We start from the raw sequence: 24328 nt of genomic DNA on the forward strand, positions 1-24328 counted from the left end.
ATGTTGTGCATAAAAGGATTAATATAAAAGAGGAAATTATATACAAGTTATAACTTACTTTCTCTTCAAGGTCAATATTGGGGTCCAAATGCTGTCACCCGGAATGGTAAGTGTTGTGATGTCATCGTAGTATTTCGGATCCCAACTCAGTCTGCTGTCTTGCCAGGTCTAAGAAAAGAGCAATCATAAAAGATGTCAACGTCTCAATTTTCCCTTGGTGTCTGAAACACACCTGGACAAAAGCGTTCTTTATGTGCAGTCATACGATTTTATCTGTTGTCTGTATATTTGAAAGGTGATCCAAAGAGTAACTTGTACTTGGTAAACTGTCTTAGAGAAATCTCCAACGATGTACATCTAAACTGCACGACTGCCATACTGGAGTCTATAGTTTACGTTATCCTGATTTATATTGGTCATTATCTGTATCACTGGGGGCTTTAAAGAAAAGCTCTCATAACTGTGACCACTCACAAAATCAATGGCGACAGATGCAACCAGCTGCTCCTTCTTTTCATCCTGAAATGAAAGTTACAGCATGGATTAAGATATGCATTTTGCTCCAAGAAGTAATTCCATACCAAAAACTGAGTACCAGTATTAGATAAATAACTCTGAGATAAAAGTACTTGCCAAGTCGACTATCTGTTCCACAGCTCCAGTGAAGTTGATGACGACATTCTCAGGTGCAAGACTGGCACTGTAAATCTCAAGAAGCTCCTCTTGCAGCCTTCGTCGATGGTTTACTGCATCAATAGGAAAATCATTATGCGAGATCTACATGTCCAATTCTATAACTTTAGATTGAAAGCGAATCGGTTTGCATCCATAAAGTGTGTTGTCTTATACCCATGGGAAGAGAAAAAATATTTTGAAAAAGTCCTCATTGTAATATTTTGAATCTTGCATAAAATTCCATGTTAACGTTAGGACAATAATAAAACTAACAAAATATGTTAGGAGAGCGCTGACTTTCGAATTCATTCAAACCGTATGTACTCTTTAGGCATGCGAAGGGTTTAGTTTTTGGCATATTCGTCTTCCATTGAAGCCCTAATATGCCAATAATAGTTTACAGCCGGCCGTGTATTAAACAGGCTTAGGCCTGTAGCAAAAGATGACACACAAATCAATCACCTGAGCAACTGGGCTTGTCATATTGCCAATCGCCTCCTGGCATGCACCTCACTTCACTGGTGTAACCTGACTTAAGCGTGTAGCCTTCGTTGCACGTGTACGTCACTCTTTCGTCCACGAAGTAGAACCTCTTGTTTGGACTTCTTTTGCCGTAGTTTGGAGGACCTCTATCCCAACAACCGTCGAAATCTAATGTCGCAGAGAATGGCAAAGTTATCGTCGATTAAATAGTATAAATGCAGAAACTGCGTGGTGGCTTTATACTCGAGTTGTTCTGTCTGTTTGTAGCACCTTTGCCGAGTAACTAAATTTAGCAAGTGGTTTCGACAAGCAGTTCGTAGAGGCGATGGGTTTTCTGTTACAGTAAGTGACTACAGCACAGTACTGTAAAGACATTTAAATTGTCTGGGTGACGCTAACGTCAACTCTAAACGACAGCAAACAATCAAATCCCCACGAAGTCAAATGCACATACAGTATGCATTCAATATACATGTGCTATTTTGTGATCGCAAGTATTTCAATCACTCTTTCCTCATAGGGCAACTTACTACAAGGAATGACGTCACAGTCCTCCTGGCTACCGTCTTCTGTCAAACAAAATGGCCGATCGAGCCCGGTCGGGTTGCGGCAGTAGTTGTTATCCAGGTTAGCCCAGGGGTACTCTGTCTTGTAGTAACCGGCTTGTGCAGCTGACCACTCCACACAATCTGCCCCGGATGTAGTTTTACTCCATGTGCCACGGTAGTTTATGCCGTTGCCATGGTAGCAAACTGTGGAAGACATTTAAAGAAGAAGTAGGTGATAACGTTAGTTTAAATGTAAGAAATATGTATTTCTGATTAAATGTGACGAATATGTGGGCCGACTTGAGCTTTTATGAACAACCAAAGGTTCAAACAAACAACACAGGTATAACGCTAGTTCACCTTTATCTGTGGGGTGACCGTTATCCGTTGTCTTTTAAGTGGGTAAATTCGTCTTCCACTGCCTAAAGAGAAGAAGTCTAACCCAACAAAACCAGTATAATGTACACTAGCATAGCATAGTCATAGAATGTAGTTCCTAGCACCTTTGTATTTTTCCTTATTTTACATGTTGTTTGTACCTGCAATTAGCCCTCGGGCAAGAACTTGCAATAAACATATCTTATATCTTTAAAACAGCACATTTAGGAGTATCAAGTCTGCGGACAGTGGTTTCAAACTTGCAGTATTTTCAAAATGTTCCGATTTGAAACCACCGTCTGTCGACTTCATATGCCTAAATACGTTTTTTCTTACAAACAACGAATATAGGTTACCCTTGGATAAAGGTGAACCAGCGTTAACAATCTTAAATACTTTTTCGACTAAAAGATATCAATGAAAGTCTTCACTTTCACCTTCGTTTCCCTTCTTGGCTGAATCAGGATTCCAGCAGCCGTGTTTGGACGATGGAAACAGTTTACATGACGGCAGCAGGACTTTCATCCAATCAGCGGCCATGTTGAGGATCTCCTCACACCACGTGCGGCATGGTACCAGTTGTGTACCCGTGACGTTCCCCCTATAAAACATTTACAGATTTAGCATACTTACTGGTAATCTCCAAGAGAATTCTATCATGGTAGTACAAGATGGTATCAAAATCTAGCAAAGGAGTGTACGTAGCCGAGTTTGGAGCCAATGCACACTCCAAAGTCGACAACGCTAATCTCCGATCTTGCGATTGCACGGCCTATTTGCCACTGAATTTCGTGCAATTATCCGGATGGTGCAATAATGCGAAGCTGTTTAGCTGGACCGCACCAGTTTGGGATTTTGGGATTCCGTGCATGCAGTGTGCGTTAATCCGTTATGCAATTAACTGGCTTCTACTGTATAATAGGCTGGGGAAGGAGTTTAGCCGGCAAAGTAGTTCATTGGCCACCACAAGATCTGCTTGGAGATTAGGCTACACCACTTTGCCAGCTTTTGATACTATATTCTGCTACCGTAGGATCTGCTGGAAATCAACTTACCGGCTGGCCGGTGCCTGAAAACGTGATGTTTGCTACTATCAAGAAAGTGTTTCAACCGACTTAGTATCACTGATGTACATGTTTCTTATTTATTTCAAGTGCCCGTATTCGTTTTGATTCCGCAATGATCAAGTTGCATTGAAGGCTGTTGTTAAACTTACCACCATCCAAAAGCAAAACGAAAATATCATTTTGGAAAATCGCCACAATATTTTCCTACTTACATGCATGAGACCGTGTCGGTTGCATTTGTAGACAAATAGCAATCGGTCCTGTTCTCTACGGTGACATTGCACTCCGGGAAAATGATCGTCGAAACGAATTTCCGTAACTCCGGGTGGTAGTTTCCGGAGCTGCTGTACGAACTGTTGAGCAGCTCCACCACAGAGGAATTCTGGACCTCCTCAAACGTCGTCTGGCCCAGCTGATTCGGCAGCATCGTAAGTCTGATGGCGATTTGAAAATCTCCAGGTATTGGCTTGCACACTAAAAAGTTGACAAAGAAATGGATTGTGCAATTTCTCTGGTTTTGATATTAATTAAAGAAGGTAGGGATTCTAAATCGTAGGTAGCTACAACATAGTTAAGTTAAGAAAGATATTGGTTGATATCGGCCTGTTTTGTTTGTGAAGACCATACACATCGTGCACCATTGGACTGGTGCAATGACTGATTAGGAGTGTTCGTCTTGCATTCAACCGAGCCATACTTAAGTCTTAAAAGATGGCACATGCTGCTTTCTCTGCTTATTAGCACTTGGGACTAATGAGGAAGAGTATGGGAGTTAATCACACATCACTACCAGCGGACTAGCCCCCTGCGCATGCTGCAGTGGCTTGCACAAATGTATTGCCATAGGGGCTATAGAAATGGAGATGGGCACAACCTTAAGCATCTGTTACAGATGCACTTGCAACTTAAACTTAAAACGTGGTCACCCCCTGACAGTGACTTACCACAGCCCGTCTCGTCACTCCCGTCCGTACAGTCAGAGATCCCGTCACACCGCTTCCATGACAGGATACACGCACGGCCGTGGCCACAGCGGAAGTATCCCATGGAGCAGGTTATTGCTGTGCATGGACACAGTTCACAGACGAGTTATTATCTCAATGAAAATGGAGATACTGTTTTGGGCGTGTCTGTCCGTGTGTTTCATATTGTGTACAAGGCAAAAGACACATGTGGAATAGTAACTTTAGAGATTCTGAAGCAGCTGAACCAACACTAACTTCTGCCTAAGCCAATTCTATGAATGAATGAATGATTTTATTTGTAAAACCTTGCAGCTGAGTTAGCTGAATTGAGAATTACTTACAGACAAGAGTCAATCATATATCCACACATAAACTAAAATCATGGACATCGGGAGTAAAATAACTTTGCTGTTGAAGTTAAAAACAGCATAAATCTACAAGGCAAGGCAATTTACACGAGGACAATGTTTAAAAAAATGCGCGGCTAATACAAAGATGAAGGTCATGAGCCAGCAGAACAAGATCGTCGGTGTAAAGTGACTTCCAAATACACATTCAGAGTACTAAAAGATTCTACTATAGTGCTAATAGTCTCTTATGTACACTTTCAGATAACTAGTCGTCACTTGCACACAACAGACTTAAGGCACGTGGGATGAAGGACATAGCAAGTCTTTTAGTTTTGCTGACCATTGTTGCACGATATCGTCTTCTGCTGCGTAGACCGTAGTGAGTGTATAAACTGTTGTGTGGAATACCTTCTTTCAGTTGGCAGATGAACTTGTAAGCAGAGGAGCACGTTGCGTCTTTCCATCCGGAACCACCGTAGTTCGCACAGTCTTCTACTCCCTGGTTATCGTTAGGTTCCCCCAGCTGCCAGTTGCTCCAGTCAGCGATGGTGTCGTGTGGAGTCCCGTCTTCCCACATCCACTCACCCTCGTCCATCTGATCGCTCAAGCCGATCCAGAAACGTGAGATTTCACTGACGGCATTCTTTAGATCTCTTAAGAAGTTGTTCACGTGTTTGTCTTTCGGCAAGGCCAGCATCCCGACAACCCCTTTCGGTGCGGCAGCTTCACACACCTGCCTGGCCTGGTCGTAGGTTTTCTCTTGGTTGTAGGCCTTAAAGCATGCACCAGCGTATGTGGTGTAACCAGAAAGACAACCTATGACAACAAAGATACGTTTTACCTAAATGGAATTTGAGTTGGGTACTATCCGCCATGTATACTATATAATCCACGCTATATAATAGCTTTCTAACAAACTTTACTAGTGGATTTCTACTTATTAGCTAGTCTTATTTTGCCATTCATAAAGTACCGTTGTTTGAACAGTATGCCAACAGAGCTACGTTAAAATACAACTTTGCTATTTTGGGGGCATGGCTGGGACCCTGGCTTTTTACCTCGTAATTAAAAATCATCCCCGCACCCGGCAACAAAAAGACACCGTGATCTAATCGTGAAAATACAGAGAGGTACGTATACCCCGCGGCATTTCACTGGGACAAATTTGTGGCTTTAGAGCCCTACGGGCACCGGTGCAAATGGGATCGTGTGTGGCATATCTGGTAGAGCATTTGGCTCGGAATCCAAAGGTCCCAAGTTCGATTTCCGCCGTGCGCTCGACGTTGTGCCCTTGAAAGAGGCACTTTACGATGGGCAAAGATGGGTACTTGACTTCGGTCGGGGAGGTAAAAGAAAAAGACTACCTTTACCTGTTTTTTGGTAATGTGTATGTGGCACTGTTAATATAAGTTACAAACTTGAGTGCAGTGCCACATTGTCCTCGTCTGTCCAAAAGCAAAATAGAAAAAATGGCATCATATCATCATCCGACCGCTGATACCAGAGACAAGATACTCACATGTCACTCCATCTTTCTGCAGTTCCCAGTTGTTTCGACAGGCGCACTTGATTCCCTCTGGATGCGAAAGGCACAACTCCTGACACCCTCCATTGAACGAAGAACACCCTAACGTAAAAGAAGTATAAAAGACATATTTAGTAGCCAAATGACAAGAGCCCGTTGTTGAAAATGGACATCTCAATAAACAAACAAACAAAGCGCACAGACGCAGGTATTTACCATGATTGGTTACATTAATGGGCGATGCTGTGGTCACGTAGATGTCTGCTGGATATGAAACTTCATCGGCCATAATAGTAGTAACAGTCTGATTGGTGCTGTACTTGGATAGCCTGGAGATGTGGTAACGTTAGTTCACCTTTATCCGAGGGGTACCCAAAATCCGTTGTTTTTAAAAACAGGGTGCTTATGGATGTCAAGTTGATGGACGGTGGTTTTAAACTGCAAAATTTTCAAAATGCAAATGCATTGCTGTTTTCAACCACTGTCCGTCGACTTATAGTATTCCTATGGACCCTTTTTTACGAAGAAATGGATAAAGGTTACCGCGTTCGGATAAAGGTGAAATAGTGTTGTATATTAGCACATATTATTAAGTCAGCATGTTAGCAACATTGGTGATGGGACAAAAAGACAACGTGCATAACGGCTACTTTCTCCTTATATCGGGCTAAATGATTTCCATTTGGTGATTAACGATAGTTAACCTTTATTCGCTGGGTAACCTATATCCGTTGTTTTTAAAATCACGACATTTAGCGATATCAGGTAGACGGACGATGATTTCAAATTGCAGTAGTTTCAAAGTTTTGCTGTTTGAAACCATCGTCCGTTGACTTGATATCCCCAAGCCCTTGATTTTTTTTGTATACAATGGATATAGGTTACCCCGCGGATAAAGGTTTACAGATGTACAGATGAAGACGAGTTCCTTACATTCTAATACCACGTTCCGTTCCAACTGACCCCCAGTAAACGTAGTTATCATCCACTGCAATTCCGACTTTATAAGTCGTATCGTAGAAGAACAGTGTGTTATTGCCCAGCAGATCTGAGCTGTAGATGGTATAACGATCGCAGAAGTACAGACGATCCTCTGAAAGAGATGAATACAATACATTTTTCTAGCCTCCACAGCAGGCTTTCTCTTTTTTTTTGCCCCCTTTCCCCCCTCTTTTTTCGCTCATAATACACTTTTGCTGGCCATTTCTTTTTTTACTGGGTCGCTTGTATGGGCCGGCAAAACAAACGACCTAGTACAAAAGAAATGGCCAGCAAAAGTGTATCATGAGCCACAAAAAGACGAAAAAAGGCTTAAAGAGTTTGCAATGAAGGTTAACATTTTTCAAAGACATACACAGGTACAGCAAGATTATTCACATTTTGGTTATGTTGGCAAAATGAAGTACGCTGAACTGCAGACTATTATTATATCATGTAATAATACAAAGCTTGTTTATAAAGAAAAGCTATTGTGCGCTAAAAACACCCTAGTGGGGGTTGCTTAATTTTGAAATCTACTTTTTGTGTGAAAGTTGTAATTCTCCATAGACTAAAATTAAGTTTGACTTTTTCTATGGAATTTCTTTGAAATCAAACTGTTCGCGGCGATGTATGATTTAGTTATAGCTCCAAGTCGTTTCTCATTTGTCCAAACGAAATGAATGGCCCTGCATGCTGTTGTGAATCATAGCTGAACAATCATTATGTCTATGCTGTTACCCATAATTGCAAAGTGTATTTTTCACTAATGTCTGTTTTCTGACCTTTATAGTCTATTGTAATGGCCCTGGGGTTATTCAAGTTTCTGATGAGTGTAGTGTGGTTGCTACCATCCATAGCAGCACAGTCAACTCTGGGGTCACTACCAACGCTCGTCCAGTACATCAGTCTATGAAAATACACAAGTAATAAACGTCAGGGAACAGAAAATATTCTTATCTAAGAAGTAAATGAACAACAGATAAGGAGTCCGTTTTAATTCTATGGTTTATAGCATAGATTTCTTTTAGAACAATTCCAGGGTTTCAGGTTAACGTTGCAGTATTCCTTTTTAGTAACAAATGGCCTCTCTTCTATGGAGAATACTGCACCAGTGATTGACAAACAAATCTTGCTTTTGATTGAAAAATGAGCTTGTTCTGAAACCAATGTCTTTACCTTATGACTTCCCCTCGTATACATTTGGTGTTTACAAACTAACTGCCCTCATTTACAAGATCGTTTGTTTACGGTGGAATTACCCGTTTCTGGGGTCCAAAGCCACACCGCTAGGCCATTCGACAGTAAGAAGTGTCCTGACGAATGATCCATCCTTCCTGGCTACAGAGATGGTTCCTCTACTACCATAGATCATCCAATACACATTCCCCCCAGCGTGGTCCAACCTCAAACCATAAGCTGAAAAAATACACCGTACGTAAGTTCCAGTAAGCAACTGAGAAGAGAAATTCAAGGAAAGACACTTTTTTTTTCAAAATAACGTTCAGATAATGCTTTCATACGTAACTTAACTGACTTGTCAGTTGTCATTGATAGCTTGATTTATTATGCCAGATTGACCATAGAAACAGGGAGCTGTATGTAGCATTGAAGTTTCGCAGCAATTTTACAATACGTGCACCTTACAATATGTCAATGAATATCTATTTCTTTAGTATTGGCCAAGGAGGTTATATCACATATTTTGGCGCCAAGCCCTGAACCAAGGAGGATGTGATATAACCTCCTTGCCTGAACCAAACATACTGGTCAAAGGGTCGCCGCCGGAGGGCGGAAACAAAAGACCTCGCTGGTCTAAACAATAGCGCGCAGCGGGGTATTAAGCCCGTCCAATCTCCTCTTGATACAACCTCCTTGGTATTGGCACATATATTTGAAATATTTCATAAGATATACTGTAAACGCCTGTTCACCTTTATCCGCGGGGTAACCTATATCCGTTGTTTTTTTAGACAGGCCAGGTATTTAGGGATATCAAGTCAACGGACGGTGGTTTAAAACTGCAATGTTTTGAATACATTGTAGTTTTATATAACAAAGGATACAGGTTTCTCCAATATTCAATAAAAAAATATTGCAGTTAAATATACTTGTAACAACGGATATAGGTTACTTCGCGGATAAAGGTGAACTAACGTTACACTGACATAACAAAGAACGAAAAGGAGAGCGGAAAGGCACCCACAGCTGTATCTGGTGTTTAGAATGGTCTCCATCCTTCGTCCATCGCGACCGATCTTCCTGATGCCGCCGGTCGATATAAAGCACACAAGTTCAGTTACAGGGTCGTAGTCCAGGGAGTCGATTCGGGGCAGTTTTGAAGCCGTAACCGTGACCTCTGACCCGTCGTATTCGAGAATACTCGTTATGAGGGCAACCAGCAGGAAAGATTTCCCTAATTGATAAAGGGAGGTGTTTATTAAAACACTTTTCTTCAAACATCTGGCGTTTCAATGAAGTATTTTTTGACTGACTTTTTGTTCTGTCACAAGGTTACGGACATGGTTGACAATTAGCACCTCTCTAATTAGTTCCAAATTATAGAAATTAATCGCAACTAGAAACTAGAGTTCGGCGACCTCATACTTCCATGAAATATCTAGAGCTTTTGCAATTTTTTTTACAAGTGACTTATATATTTACATAATTCATACATGGTGATGTTCGTCATTGAAAAACTTGCATATGTCACAATTATTAAGTTCCTATCATTTTTCATTAATCTGTTTTGCCATTTTTGCTTAGATTATGCATATGAGTTCTTCCTTTGCATATTTGGTGTCTGTTTATGTTCCTCCTATCATAAATTACATGTACTACATTTATTGAAGTCCAGTTCTGGAAAACAACATAATTTCCTAATTAAACATGTAAATTGTATGTATGTCATTATAAACATGTTTGAAGACGAACATACCTGTACAAACCACACCTGCATCTTGGGTAGGATCACAGTCATGGATCCCCCACCCTGGGTACGAGCACTCAAACAGACTACTCTCGTTCCCACTACATCGTAGTTCATCCATGAAGATCTCTCCTTGTCCTTTTAGAAGTATGGATAGAAAAATACGAAAACATGAGAAGAGATCATGATGGAATTCACATAGTTATTAACATTATGATTGAAAAGTGGCATTTACCCAAAACAATAAACGTCCGGCATGACCGGCAATATTAATGGTGGTTTTTAGCACTTGATGCTTTGACAAAGATTATAAGACGTATTGGGGCAACCATTACTAGACGTACTTGTATGACATACATGGCATGGGACATGGTTGCTTAAATGGCACATAGAATAAGATCAGTATGGAGAGCTCACTCCACACAAAAATAGAGAAAAATGCATATCTTATTAAGGGTTTGCACTTGACTTTTTCTGTAGAGACAGTGGCTAATGACATGCATATGTCCAATATTTTCAATGCTTAGTGGGATCTGTGATACTAGTAGAAGTCTAGTTTTTGGAGCTCTTCCAGCTGGCCAAAGCTCGGTAATATAATTATTACCTCCATGAAATGTCATGGAGGTTATATTTTACCCAGCGTTTGTGTGTGTGTGTGTGTGTGTCTGTCTGTCTGTCAACAAGATAACTCAAGAACGGCTGGATGTATTAGTTTCATACTTGGTGTGTTGGTGGGGTGCGATGAAAGCTAGAAGTGATTAGATTTTGGGCCCCCTAGCGGCTTTCCTTGGTACTACAGCGCAACTTCCGGTTTTGCTATCTCGTGTTCTGAACACGCTATGGTCACGATTTTTAAGTGTTAGATAGCTCTTGTGCTCAGGAATAAGTGACATAAGTTTTGGCCCCCTACCGACTAGGTTTGGGATAGCAGGGGCATTTTTGTCAAAAACTTCTGAAGAGGATAACTCAAGAAGGGAACAATGGATTTTCATGATTTTTGGTATGTAGGTACCTTAGACAATGTTGTACAAGATAAGATACCAATTATGCAAAATAGGAGTAAATTTGCATAATTAATGAGAATATTCTATCATGGTAGTTTTTTCAATGTATCTCTTGTCCCGGACATGATATAGTCTTGACATTTGGGTGGTAGATATCTTGCATTGACATGACAAAGTGGGGCAGATTTCAGCCCCCTAACATGTAATTTCGGAACTGCAGGGGCGTTTTTGTCAAGACATTCCAAAGTGGATAACTGCAGAAAGGATTGACTGATTGGCACCATTTTAGGGGTGCAGGTAGCTTAGGCAAAGGTGTTCATAATGATATACATGTTATGCAAATGAGGACCTTATTTGCATAATTAATGAGGAAATTGTATAATACCATTATTACTAATAACTGGGCTTCAATAAATGTAACGCTTATTAATCATGATAGATGGAATATAAGCAGATACCAAATATGGTAATGAGGAACTTATTTACATAATTTATGTAAAAATTTCAAAGCCGCTTTAAGTCTAATGATTGGAATTTTATACTTGTGACATGTGTACGTTAGTCAATGATGAACAACAACACGCATAAATTATGTTAATGTCTTAGTCAATTGCATGAAATTTACAAAAGCTCTAAATTTTCATGGAGGTATGAGGTCGCCGAACTCTAGTTCTAATTGTTTCGACAAGCTTATTTCCTTCATCATCACAATGAGGGCAGTTACAAGTACAATTTATCTTCCACTGCACCCGTTTCACAATATTCGCAGTCTCTCTCTTGAACTGGCAGCTTTTTGTAAAGAACATGTTTCATATATCATATCAAATAAGAAAATTACAGAAAACAACACAAGGGTACCGGTAAATATTACCTTGGCCGAAATAGGCATCATTACGAACTGCCTGAGCACTTGGGTAGCCCAGCATTCTGCAGACAACGTCTGCATCCTTCAAGTCAAACTGGTCGTGACAAACCGTCCCCCAGGTCACACCGCCATCTTGCCTGACCTCCACACGTCCTTCGTCTGGCCCGGAACCTCCGACAAGGCGGATTCTGCTGGGATCTAAACATGTAACGCTATTTCACCTTAGTACGCAGGATAACCTTTATCCGTTGTGTGTTGAGAACAGTGTACTTACGTAGGGATATCAAGTCCACGAACAGTGCATGGTTTCAAATTGTAATATATTTTGAAAATAGCAGTTTGAAACCTCTGTCCGTCGACTTGGTATTCCTAACTACAACGTTTTTGAAAACAACGGATATAGGTTACCGCGCGGATAAAGGTGAACTAGCATGTATTTTTGTTCGGCCATATTGATTTGATTATACGGATGTGAGCGCATCAATTTAGGCCGTTTACCCAAAAAATTGTCAACCATACTGCAAGCCCCACAAAGCAGCTGTAAAATGGGAAAATATATGCCGTAGGTAATGGCATTACCTGATAATTTAGTTAGAGTAAACAGGTGAATTGTAAAGATTGCAACTACCTTCCACAGCAACCTTTTTTCCACGGCAAACTCATTTTCCCGGCATAGGAGAACCCAGCCAACGTTATAACCCCCCCCCCCCCCTCAACAAAAAAACAACCCCGTTCGAAGACTAGACCCAGGCCCACAGATCCATGGAATTGTATCTAGATGGCCAAGCAGCGGGATTGCTTAACCACTCGGCCACAGAGACATGCCAGGATATGACAACAACAAGCGGAACATGTATCTTTACCGCAGACAACTCCGACATATCGTCTACAGTCACGAATCCACCACCCTCCGTGCGAGCAGTTAAACAGGCTGTTCTCGGTCCCATCGCAGCCAAGCTCATTCATGTAAATTGGCGCTGCTCCGAAATCTAAAAGGAAACAATGTTTTAGTTGATAAAACGGATGTAGTAACTTCAATAAAAAACCTGAAAAATGCGATTGGTTTGTTTCCAATCATCATATCACCTTCCTCTACGTTTTCCGATGCTGTTTTTACATACATTTGCTTATTTTACTGCTTCTTTATACGATGTACTATATGGTCGAAAACGTTTCTCTTTTCTGTAACAAATGAAAATTGATGCGCATGCGGACGTCATCTATGTATAACTGTTTAGTTGTACTGTAAGTAAGTTGTTATACATGTAGTCCTTACGAAAGTCGCTGTACTTTTGTCGTGTCAATTTTGTATAATCAAATCAACATGATCTTACTTGTAGACGTAAATCTTACCATTGCCAAAATATTTATCAGCATGGCGGACTTGTTGGGAACTTGGGTAGCCCAACATTCTACAAACAACGTCTGCATCCTCTGGGTCGAATTTGTCAAGGCATATTCTCCCCCATCTGAAGCTGTCAGACGGCCGGACCTCCACACGCCCTTCGTGCGGCCCGGAACCTCCGACAAGACGGACTCTACTGGAATCTAGAAAACAAACGTACCTTTTGATGATAAAGTATAATTCACTATACGTTTGTGAAGATTATTCACCATACGTTTTTTTTAAAGATTATTCACAATTGCAATCTGTACTTATGTCTAGTAGAATCGCCGATTGTCCTAGGACAGATCGTAATAAGTTAGTAGGCTTGCCCTAGGGCAGATTGTCTAGGACTGATAAAAACAGTGGATGCTGTTTTTATAATGACTTACCAATGGACCGATCCTGTCGAACGCCATATCGAACAGATAGAATCCCCTATTCTATTTCGAACACCTCCGTCAAAAACTGCCACAGTCGGGACAGAAATAGCTATTTTTGACAGAGGTGTTCGAAATAGAACCATGATCGAACAGGGGGCGGGGTTTTGGGATCGGTCCATTGTTTACAAGGACCATATGTGAATATTAAACAGAATATATCCTCATCCATGTTTATGTATCAAGTTATTCTAACGTACTTGTAAGACAGACCACGGCTACATCTTGGGCATGGACACAATTGTGAATCGTCCATCCTGGGTACGAGCAGTCAAACAGGCTACTCTCGTTCCCAGCACACTGTAGGTCATCCATGTATATGGGTCCTGTTCCTGTTTTAGAACAGTACGAATCAGTAATTAACTAAATATTGATCAAGACATAATATATGATTATTTGAACTGACATATGGCTAACCGTCTGTCACCCTTCTAGATTCTCAGGACAATACTGACTGGTTCACGTTACACTGGAGCTGTGAGTTTACTGCTTAAGGATGTGGTTATAGAAATGATTAACATGTATACCACACTGATTGTTTTATACGATGTTTACAATGCGGTTCCAAACGTACTAAAGCAGCGTAATATAACGTTACACATAAACAGTGGTATACATTATCTTACCCTGACTGAAGTTGGCATCAGTGCGAACCTGGTCAGCCTCGGGATAGCCCAGCATTCTGCAGACCACGTCTGCGTCCCTCATGTCAAACTGGTCCTGGCAAACCGTGCCCCAGGTGAAACTGTTGTCCGGCTGGACCTCCACACGGCCTTCGTTTTCACTGGAACCTCCGATGAGACGGATTCTGCTGGGATCTAAGCATACAGTAGAAGCCAGTTAATTGCACAACGGATAATCGCACACTTCTGTTAATTGCACAAAACTCCCAAATCCCACGTGGTTGGGCGGTCCAGCTTAATACTAACGTAACTTGACTTTGTTGCACCATTCGGATAACTGCACCAAATTCACTGGCAAATGGGGTGTGCAATTAAGCGGCTTCTACTGTATTATCTTGACAAAACCAGAAAAAATGGCATAATAAAGAACAAATTGCCTTGGTCCAAATATCAACAAATAAAAATAAAAGTTTTTTGTCGTCAATTACAGGTCATTTTTCAAAATGGAAGATTTCTCAAAATCTTTGAAAGCCTTAGTCTTTTCCAATTTGGACAATCTTTGGTCTACAGCAACTTACAGGTATTTCTCATTGTTTCTAACTCTTCTTATCTGAGTCTAACAACAAAAATGGTAGAATGTGTTGATCAAAATGCCTTTAATATTAGATTGCTTGATTTTGGTCTAGTTTTAACCTTCGTAATGTGTTATAAATCATCCTTTTACAGTTAAGCAGATGTTAAAGAATTAACAAAATGTTAACATACCACAGACAACTCCGACATCTTGGTAATGACGACAGCCGTGGATCTCCCATCCTGGGTACGAGCAGTTAAACAGGCTACTCTCGTTCCCAGCACATCCTAGGTCATCCATGAAGATCGGCCCTTTTCCTTGATGTTCTTCAACGTTGGAAGATTATAAAAGTATAGTCATACATTCGAATATAATTTCAGGTTGGTTGGACATAAGATATTGGAGTCTTCCTTTACACAACGAGTAACGTCTATCACGTGCTTACGTTTTAACAAGCCTATAAAGTGGATCAAAGAGGCCGCCTAGATAAGAAAGTCACCCCCAGTGATGAACCGGGACGAGGGGGGATACAAATTTAGCCATGTTTGGGATTGTGTTCACGCTGCAAGATCGCCAGCTACATCGGCTACATAAAGCGGTGAGGACCAGAACTCTAGTTAGAAGCTCTGAGGAAGATGTCTGATAGACACCGAAACTTGAGCAAGTTAGAGACAGAACTGGCAGTGTAGAATAAACTCCAATATCATGTACTCGTTAGATAAAAACAAGCCCCCTTCATGTTTCACAATACCAATATGAAAAGAAGTCGTCACACGAGGTAACAGAGGGTAAAATTTTACCTATAGCTAGTTCATTGATTCGGTTGGCTCTGAGATACCCCAACATCCTGCAAACAATGTCAGCATCTCTGAAGTCAAAACCGTTGCCGCAGACCGTGCCCCAGTTCAAACCGTCTTCTGACTGGACCTCCACACGTCCTTCGTTCGGAACGGAACCTCCGACAAGACGAACTCTTCTCAGAGCTGTTATGTAATGAAAATAATAATAGTTTATTGCAAATTCTTGCCCGAGGGCTAATTGCAGGTAACATGAAAGGGAACAAACACATATAATTTTAGAAAGTATAGAATATTTCTAGTCTAAAAGCTAACTCTAAACTATAATTTTTTGCGAATTGGGTTCGACTTCTTTTCCCGAGACAGTGGAAGACGAAGGATCCCAACTTTTCTTTAATGTGTGGGTTCTGTGATGTTAGGGTAGCCCCGAAACGTGTGAATTTCTGATCATATAATCTGTTTATTTTCTAATAGGTCCAACATCCGGTCCAACGAATTTTTTGTCAGGTCTGGTTTTTCCGGACCAGTCCAATAAGAAAAAACGGTACCCACCCCTAAAGCAGACTACGAATAACCTTCTTGTCTGCCCCCTCCTGCCCGAACCATGCATCAAGGAAGCAGGAAAGTGTAGTGATGACACGAGAAGAAGTATTACTTTTACAAGTCGGTGTAGCATCGCTCCATGTCCCGTTCGTCCGGCAGGTGATGTTGGCAGCTCCCCACACCTGGTACCCGGCCATACAGCTGTACCTGATTGTCTGTCCTGATGTGAAGTTACTATTGTCATCCCTGTAACCATTGGCAGGCATACCAGGATCCCAGCAATGGCCTGGGGTGCTGCCTGAAACAAAAACAAATGAAAAGCTCTTTGTGAGATTACGTGGCGCAACGGCAGCGTGTTTGGCTCGGGACAGAAAGGTCTCGAGTTCGAATCCTGCCGTGTCACCTGTCTTGTGTCTCTGGGAAAAGCACTTAACACGGCTTTCCTCACTTGACTCAGGTTAAAATGAGTACCTAGCTTCACCTAGGGCCATCCCTCGGATAGGACGTTCGAATCTCCTTCCTCGCAGTGACTGGATCTTTATTTCTTATCAAGCAGTTGAAAAGGGAAACTGAAAGCAAATTTATAATGAACAGCACATCAAAGGATATCATTACGTCGATGACGGCTAGACATCCGAGTAATAGGATACGCCAAATAACACTTACTCAAGCAACTGGTTTCAGTTATCATCCAGTACTTTTCTGTGACACTGAGCAGATCTTTTGCAGTGCACATTTATACCCTAGTGATGCATTGATATGCAAAGGAGGTGAGGACAAGATAAATAGTACAATAGTAAACATAAGGAAGGCAAGGTTGATGCAAACCTGTTGTTAGAGCACATAGTTACTGTGACAACATTATTACTGCAAAAAGTGAAAGACCTTACTTATGTAGGAGAACTGGAACCCCTGAGCTGTGTGCTGCCTGTCAGATGTGAACTTCAGAAACATCATGTTAGATGTACTGGTGATGGGGCTGACGGGCAGTAGGCCTGTTAACCTGGCCAGCGAGGAAAAATAGTCAGGATTGCACATACCAATTAATAGAATATGCTAACTTGAAATTTTATATGTGTTGGTAGACGTCATTATTGAACTAGTTTAACTGTCATATCCAACACAAAAATTGGACTCACCCAAATTTTTGACTGCACAGCACCAGACTTTGTTAAGGAATGAACAATTCATTGACAAAGACTGGTGCTGCTCAGTTGAAAATCTGGGTGAGTCCAATTTTTGTGTTGGATATGACAGTTAAACTATTTCAAAAATATTGTATCGTATCTAGAATAATTTGAAGCTTTGAGATAGGAGATTTCGATGTCCAATACTAATTAGGAGCTATAGAAATGTATTGTTTGTGTATTTACTACCTTACCTTTGTAACTGCGGAGCACTATCATCGGCTCCATCGTAGATGGTCAGAATGTCATAAGGGTATTGAGTGTTGAAACTGTCAAACGTGAGACGAATGATGCTTCCTTCCGGTACCGTGATCCTCCACTCGCAGTTCTCATAGAGGCCATAATCATTTGGAAAGTTCGGTGACGTCACAGGGCCTCCAGAGGGGGCAAACATGTTTTCTCCACAGTCGGGTGTACTAGGCTCTAAAGAATGAGATATACGTACATAAACAATACGTACATAGACCGGGCTTTTTTGTCATTACATGACGTCATTCATATTTAAAAGCTACCCGCTGCGATCCGACATCTTGAATCCACCATCTTGAATTTTCAAAAATTCATTTTTTTCACACTTCCTTTATCATGCACATATTCGGCATAATTGAGGGGCGATATTCACACCAAGAAGGCCAATTGTTCACAAAATATCAAAGAACGCCTAGCAAGATGAATTTTGAACATCACCCCTAAAAATGGTTTCAGTACACTAAACTTTTGTTAGGCCTTGTCAGAGACATTGTGTTCAGCCATAGGCTGACATTACTTAATTTGATCTAATTAAAAGGCTAATTGGGGAGTATAGTAGAATACTGAGTGCTTTTTGATGCACGTTCGACTCGTTAGTACTTTATCGTAATGTGAAGTAGTATGCATTTTTAGTTCCTAAAATAAATATCTATTGGAAAAGAACACTCTCCTCTGGAGTTTAGGGCTCCTCTCTTAGGACTCTTACTACATTTGCTACTTACGGTCATAATAGTCGTAGTTGTTGCTGTAGAAATTGTAGTAACTGGAATCGAGTGACTCGGAATCGATGACAGTTGCTGAAACGGGAACGAAAAAATACGATATTCCATCCCAACAAGTGCTTGAAGTTTTAAATCATAAATAAGGCTAATCAAAAAACAAATACATGAAACGATTGAGTGTGGTCTAAATACAGGTATATAATCTAAACACTAACATACAAATATTAAGTGATTGATTGTACATACGGTACAAAATACACTTAATCTACATATAATCAAATTAACGTGACCTATTGCTCATTTCATGAAGCTAAGGATAAGTTAATTTGCAACTATCTGGTTAAGTCTTTCCCCGGAAAGACTTTCTGTTTTTGTAGCCGTGTTCCACTTACTGCATTTTGGCGAAAAGTTGGCCTTTCTAGTTTCTTAGAATATTTGCTACTCACGTTCGTCTGGACTTGAATGATCGCTTGAGTCATCACTGTAGTCACTGAGGGAACTGGAGTCATCGCCGGAATCACTGAGGGAACTGGAGTCATCGCCGGAATCACTGAGGGAACTGGAGTCATTGCCGGAGTCACTGAGGGAACTGGAGTCATTGCCGGAGTCACTGAGGGAACTGGAGTCATCGCCGGAATCACTGAGGGAACTGGAGTCATCGCCGGAGTCACTGAGGGAACTGGAGTCATCGCCGGAATCACTGAGGGAACTGGAGTCATCGCCGGAGTCACTGAGGGAACTGGAGTCATCGCCGGAATCACTGAGGGAACTGGAGTCATTGCCGGAGTCACTGAGGGAACTGGAGTCATCGCCGGAGTCACTGAGGGAACTGGAGTCATTGCCGGAGTCACTGAGGGAACTGGAGTCATTGCCGGAGTCACTGAGGGAACTGGAGTCATCGCCGGAGTCACTGAGGGAACTGGAGTCATCGCCGGAATCACTGAGGGAACTGGAGTCATCGCCGGAGTCACTGAGGGAACTGGAGTCATCGCTGGAGTCACTGAGGGAACTGGAGTCGCTGGACTGGGCGTCCGTGACGGGGGCTGAAACGGAAAAGAAAAGAAAGGAGCGGGGGGAGGGGGCAGATGATCCACGCAAGCCTGACCTAGTCTCGATTGATGAAAATTGTTGTAACTGTTTGCATATGTGACTGATGAACCTCTTCAACGAAAAGAAAAGAAAGAGTTAAAGCTTTTAGTCATGGTTATAAAGCTATTCAATACGCCTACATTTTGATTTGTTTCAACTTGAACAAGTTCAAGATATTCACAGAAACACGGGAAAGAAAAGAAGAAAAAATACCAATTTCGTTTGAGACTATGTGACTGGTGCACCCCATACAAGTACGGGTTTCAGTTACAAGTGGTTAACGGTGGTCACCGTAATGTAGTTAGAAGTGAGCTATGAGACGTCCCCTGTCTCCTGAGAGAGACCGGTAAATACAAGTGGCTCAGAGAGAGTCTCCGTCCAGTGCAACCGTATATACTGTACAGTATACTGTAAATGCAGAAATATTCGCGGTGGATTAATGTTCGCGGTTTTCGTGGTGACTACTTCACCGCGAACTTAAAACCACCGCGAAAAAATTTCTATTATGGTATTGGACTGCAGTCTATGGTGTTACCGCGAACTTATATCCACCGCGAAAAGTCCCTTTTCCCGCTACCGCGAAATTAAATCCCCGCGAACTTAATGCATTTACAGTATACCACCGGCTTGATAAGTGAATAAGTGAGACCTCTTGGATAGTTAATCAGTGTAACATTAAAGTGGAGAACTTAGCGATCACTGAGCGACCGTTGGGTGACCACTGAGCGCCGACTGCAAAAGCGCTAATTGACAGGCAAACGTGAAGAACATTTTAAAAAGGATTTGGCTACCGCTGTGCTTATCTAATTCAACTCAATGTTACCCTTTAGCAACCATTTACTTTGAACCTTCCTTGCATCCATGTTTCTATAGTTTATAAAACAAAACGATTTTTCGTTTACCTCCGTAGAAGTCCAGCTCTGTGAGCCATGGCTGCCAGCCGGAGTGGGTCTTGGTAAATAGGAACCTCCAATACTGAGCTGTTCCCTGGAACCCGCCGAACTCCTGCCGCTCGTACGTCCCTCCCTGCACGTTAGTAACGGTCACTACATCCTCCCAGTTGTACGGACTCCCAACCTGCGACTTTTGCAGCGTGAAGGCTGCAGTGTCATGGATTGTGTCTCCAATGTTGTTAACAGCGACGCGAGTGATATTATGTGGCGTTGTGAGGTCCAGTACAATGTACCAGCTGTTGTAGTATCTGTCCGTGCCCTGGGGGTTCCAATAGGTACCAGTGTCTCCATCCAAGGCCTTTGCGGCATCATACGTCACTCCATTGAAGACCCACGGTGTGCCGGCGGAGTTCACAACCCATGACGGATCCCGTTCCAGCCACACACCTGGAGAAGTATAATGTATGTTATCATTTCTCTGTCAATATTTCGTATGAAAAAAGGTACCTTAACTAAACGTAGTTCTGTTGATAGAAATCTTGGACAAGTAGTAGATGTTTGTTTGGATGAAATTCCCTTTTCTTATCTTATCTCGCCGCATTGGAGCAAGTCGTGTAAAGTAAGAAAAAGTACATGTTTGCAAGTGATGACTGTATTGTGAACTTGTAATCTAATTTTCAGTACATGAAATAATTTCTCATACTCGAATGATCGCTAGAGCCATCGCCGTAGTCACTGAGAGAACTGGAGTCACTGGACTGGGCATCATTGACTGGGGCTGAAACGGGAAAGAAATGAAGAAAAAAGTTGCCAAATTCCATTTTGATTTGTTTGAATTTGAACAGATTTCAAGATGATATTCACAGAAACAAAAATGTTCATACCATAGAACCAATAATGTAAATGACAAGCTAATGACCCTATATGTTGATTTATTCATACCTGTAGATATCCATATATGTGTGTTTAGTTGTACTGTAAGTAGCTGTTATACATGTAGACCTTTCAAAAGTCGCTGTACTTTTGTCGTGTCTCAATAAAGATCACTGATTTACTATAGCTTCAACGATAACTATAACTTCAACACTCCCGACTTTAAAACCACCGCGAACATTTTCCATGACAGTAAGAGTCTACAGTGCATGGTGCTACCGCGAACTTAAAACCACCGCGTAAAGTCCTTTTTCCCGTTTCCTCGAAATTAAATCCCCGCTAACTTAAATACATTTACAGTATTCTCTTTTCACAACCAGGAGCTGAAGTGCGAGGTTTGAACCTGGGCTCTAGGTCGACCATCCTGCCGTTTCAAACTTCTTTGAAAAAAAGGCGCTTCGAGCGCCTGTGACTTAGTGCTGCCAATCGCAACATGCCTATCTTTGAACATGTTTGGCCATTTGAACTTATTTGAATCAGGACATCTTTAGCCTGATTGATGGCGCTTATGAATGCTCGTATACTGTAAATGCATTTAAGTTCGCGCGGTAGCGGGTAAAAGGACTTTTCGCGATGGATTTAAGTTCGCGGTAACTGCAGTCTAATACCATAATAGAAAAATGTTCGCGGTGGTTTAAGCTCGCGGTGAAGTGGTCACCGCGAAAACCGCGAACATTAGTCCACCGCGAACATTTCTGCATTTACAGTACTAGTAATAATACAAAAGAGAAAGCGTGCCATAGCGATGTAAAGTGCACTATGCCTAGCCTCCGTGTAGGGGGCCATTAACCCCAGCCAGAGACACATTTCCACTAGAAATTTTTGTTGAATAATGATGCTAGATTAGTACACTTGTGTATACGTAGAAATACGTAAGTAGTTGTTAGTTATACGCGATATTTGCCATACATATATATGGTACCTGGTACAATCGTTGTTCAATTAAATTTACTTAAGTACTAGTATAATAAACCACCAACATCCAGGTGGCCCCTTGGGAGAGGGGGGAGCAGTACGAGCCTATTGTCCAAGCAGAGGTTAGGTTCCGGCTGTTTTTTTAATGTTTTGTAGGCGTTTGTATCGGGCTTTATATTTTCTATTGATATCTCACGGCCGAAAATGTAACGCGTAAAAACGTAAAAAAACAGCCAGAGCCTAAGCGCTTGAAGAGTAGTTAAAGCCCTGGGCAGCGGAGTTTGCGTTGAACAGACTAGAACCTCTCTTCCTCTTTATATATCTTGATCCGTCTGTTTAGGAACGGTACATTACAGCCCCTACCTGTGACACACATCAGCCAGTAGATGAGTCCAGCCGTGAAAAGTTGTGCCGCCATCTCACCCCACCCGCGCCCAGCTGGGCGGACGGATTGTCGGTTCCCGCTGATAGTACTAAGACGACGTTACCTTGACTTGTTTAAAAAAACACAACTGGATATTCTACACAGACCTACTGTACGTGACTATTCTTCTCTTAGGTTCTGCCCACTGGGTTCTGTCAAACGAATATCAACCAGCCCAGTTGAATGCTTAGTGACAAAGACTACGGAGAACAGGTAACTACCCGACTTTTCAAGCTCAACTCGTACATGTGGCATATGTACGTTCTGCATGTGCTGAGATACCATAACAACGCATGCACGGATAGAGCATCACATTTCAGAACTCGGGTTATTGAACTTTATCTCTGATGTCATTGTTACTTTTCTTGGAGAGACCAATCTAAATATATGCAATAGAAAAATGAATAATTTATCAGTGTATTGTCGTTCTGCATGTGCAGAGCATCAAATTTGAAAACTCGCGGGTTATTGAACTTTACCTCTAATGTGATTGCTATTTTTCTTGGAATATACCCATCTAGATATATGCAATAGAAAAAATTAATAATTAATGCTGTTAGCTACAGCCCACTGGCTCGTACGAGCATTCCTGGATTGGGTCAACGACCTCAGAAAGACCAAACAACACACGGATTCCAATGTAAGCTGTTATACTTATTCTCGTGATACAAATGACAGCTATTTTATCAGGAGTTTCTTTGAATTGAGTCATTGACGTGTAGATGTCGATGAGCATCATTTTCTCGTTTGAGAACATTGTCACCTACTCTCCAAGCAGAGGTTAGGCTCCGGCTGTTTTTATAACCGTTACGTTTTTTGTCGTTTTTATCGGGCTTTCTATTTTGTATTGTATGTTGTATTGACAAAATAGAAAGCCCGATAAAAACGACTAAAAAACGTAAAAAAAAAACAGCCGGGGCCTAACCTCTGCTTGGATAGTAATTGTCACCGCGGTCCGGCTTCGTTTTCCCGGGAATGTAAGATGTAACGTTTAATACCTTCACTGGGTTAGACAAGGTAATACACTTTCTGGTGATCTTGGAAAAAAGCTGTTATGACAAGAAGAAATGACTTATACATTTTTCTCGGTTACACCTTCTTATAGCCTGACTAGAATAGCATCGGGGAGGGGGTCATTAACCCCAGCCAGCGAGAGATTGTGTAAACACAGGCTAAGCCTTCTTAGTAGTGTAATTATCCTGGGCGGAGTGCGGCACGCCTCACGACATGTTTCACGCCTGGCGGGACCTATGTGCGACACACCCAATATCTTCATGTAGCAAAAACAAAAATATCTGTATTTGCATGTATCGATATAGCCGATATAATCACCCTCCGGCGTAACACACCAACTTCTATATTTGTATCTGTATAGCCGGTATAACCGCTCGTATTACACCTGGTCAAGCTTCGCAGGCGTGAGCGCTATATTTAGAAGCAAATGCTGTATCATTATATAAAAAATTTGCGTAAAGTACATGTATTTCGAGCGTCTTCTTGCAATGAGCCACATTCAGGCGTCTGTTTGGGTTTTAAAGGCGCTCCCTAGCAGTCGGCGAAAGTACTGCTATATACCTCTGTACACTAAACCTGTATATAAGTCAAATGTGGTACTAGTACTAGTCCTACTGGTAGTATGCCTACATTCATGCCTAAATCTATGAGTACAACTATTCGTCTTTTCTTTCAATGACCCACACATGGGATAAAAAGTTTGATAAAAAGTACAATTACAAACGGGACAAAATATTAATGGAGGTATGAGGTCAACGAACTCTTGTTTACTTC

General features: G+C 41.6%; 1 protein-coding gene across 1 annotated transcript; it reads right to left on the reverse strand.

Annotated features, from left to right (window-relative positions):
* Positions 1-600: 600 nt before the first annotated feature.
* LOC118404880 lies at positions 601-22534 on the reverse strand. Its single transcript, XM_035804261.1, has 29 exons — positions 22480-22534; positions 20972-21046; positions 20278-20715; positions 18733-19329; positions 18287-18361; positions 17510-17738; positions 17019-17131; positions 16241-16426; positions 15589-15771; positions 14980-15114; positions 14218-14409; positions 13792-13923; positions 13121-13315; positions 12631-12756; positions 11774-11965; positions 9908-10036; positions 9176-9385; positions 8232-8388; positions 7755-7879; positions 6925-7084; positions 6208-6320; positions 5986-6093; positions 4875-5282; positions 4096-4212; positions 3364-3625; positions 2522-2685; positions 1689-1910; positions 1138-1326; positions 601-746 (listed from the first exon to the last, which is right to left on the reverse strand). Exons 1-29 carry the CDS (start codon positions 22532-22534, stop codon positions 601-603), a joined length of 5433 nt encoding a protein of 1810 aa, XP_035660154.1.
* Between the last annotated feature and the right edge of the window lie 1794 nt (positions 22535-24328).

This window comes from Branchiostoma floridae, chromosome 17, assembly GCF_000003815.2.
Source record: "Branchiostoma floridae strain S238N-H82 chromosome 17, Bfl_VNyyK, whole genome shotgun sequence".
In the NCBI taxonomy this organism is placed as follows: Eukaryota; Metazoa; Chordata; class Leptocardii; order Amphioxiformes; family Branchiostomatidae; genus Branchiostoma; species Branchiostoma floridae.

Excerpts from the sequence above, each read along its gene's own strand:
- LOC118404880 (XM_035804261.1), bottom strand. The coding sequence starts at position 22,534 with ATGGCGGCACAACTTTTCACGGCTGGACTCATCTACTGGCTGATGTGT. Across the intron at positions 21,047-22,479 it reads CTGGCTGATGTGTGTCACAG|CCCCAGTCAATGATGCCCAG; the intron begins GTAGGGGCTGTA and ends TTCCCGTTTCAG. Across the intron at positions 2,686-3,363 it reads ACCGACACGGTCTCATGCAT|GGGGAACGTCACGGGTACAC; the intron begins GTAAGTAGGAAA and ends AATGTTTTATAG.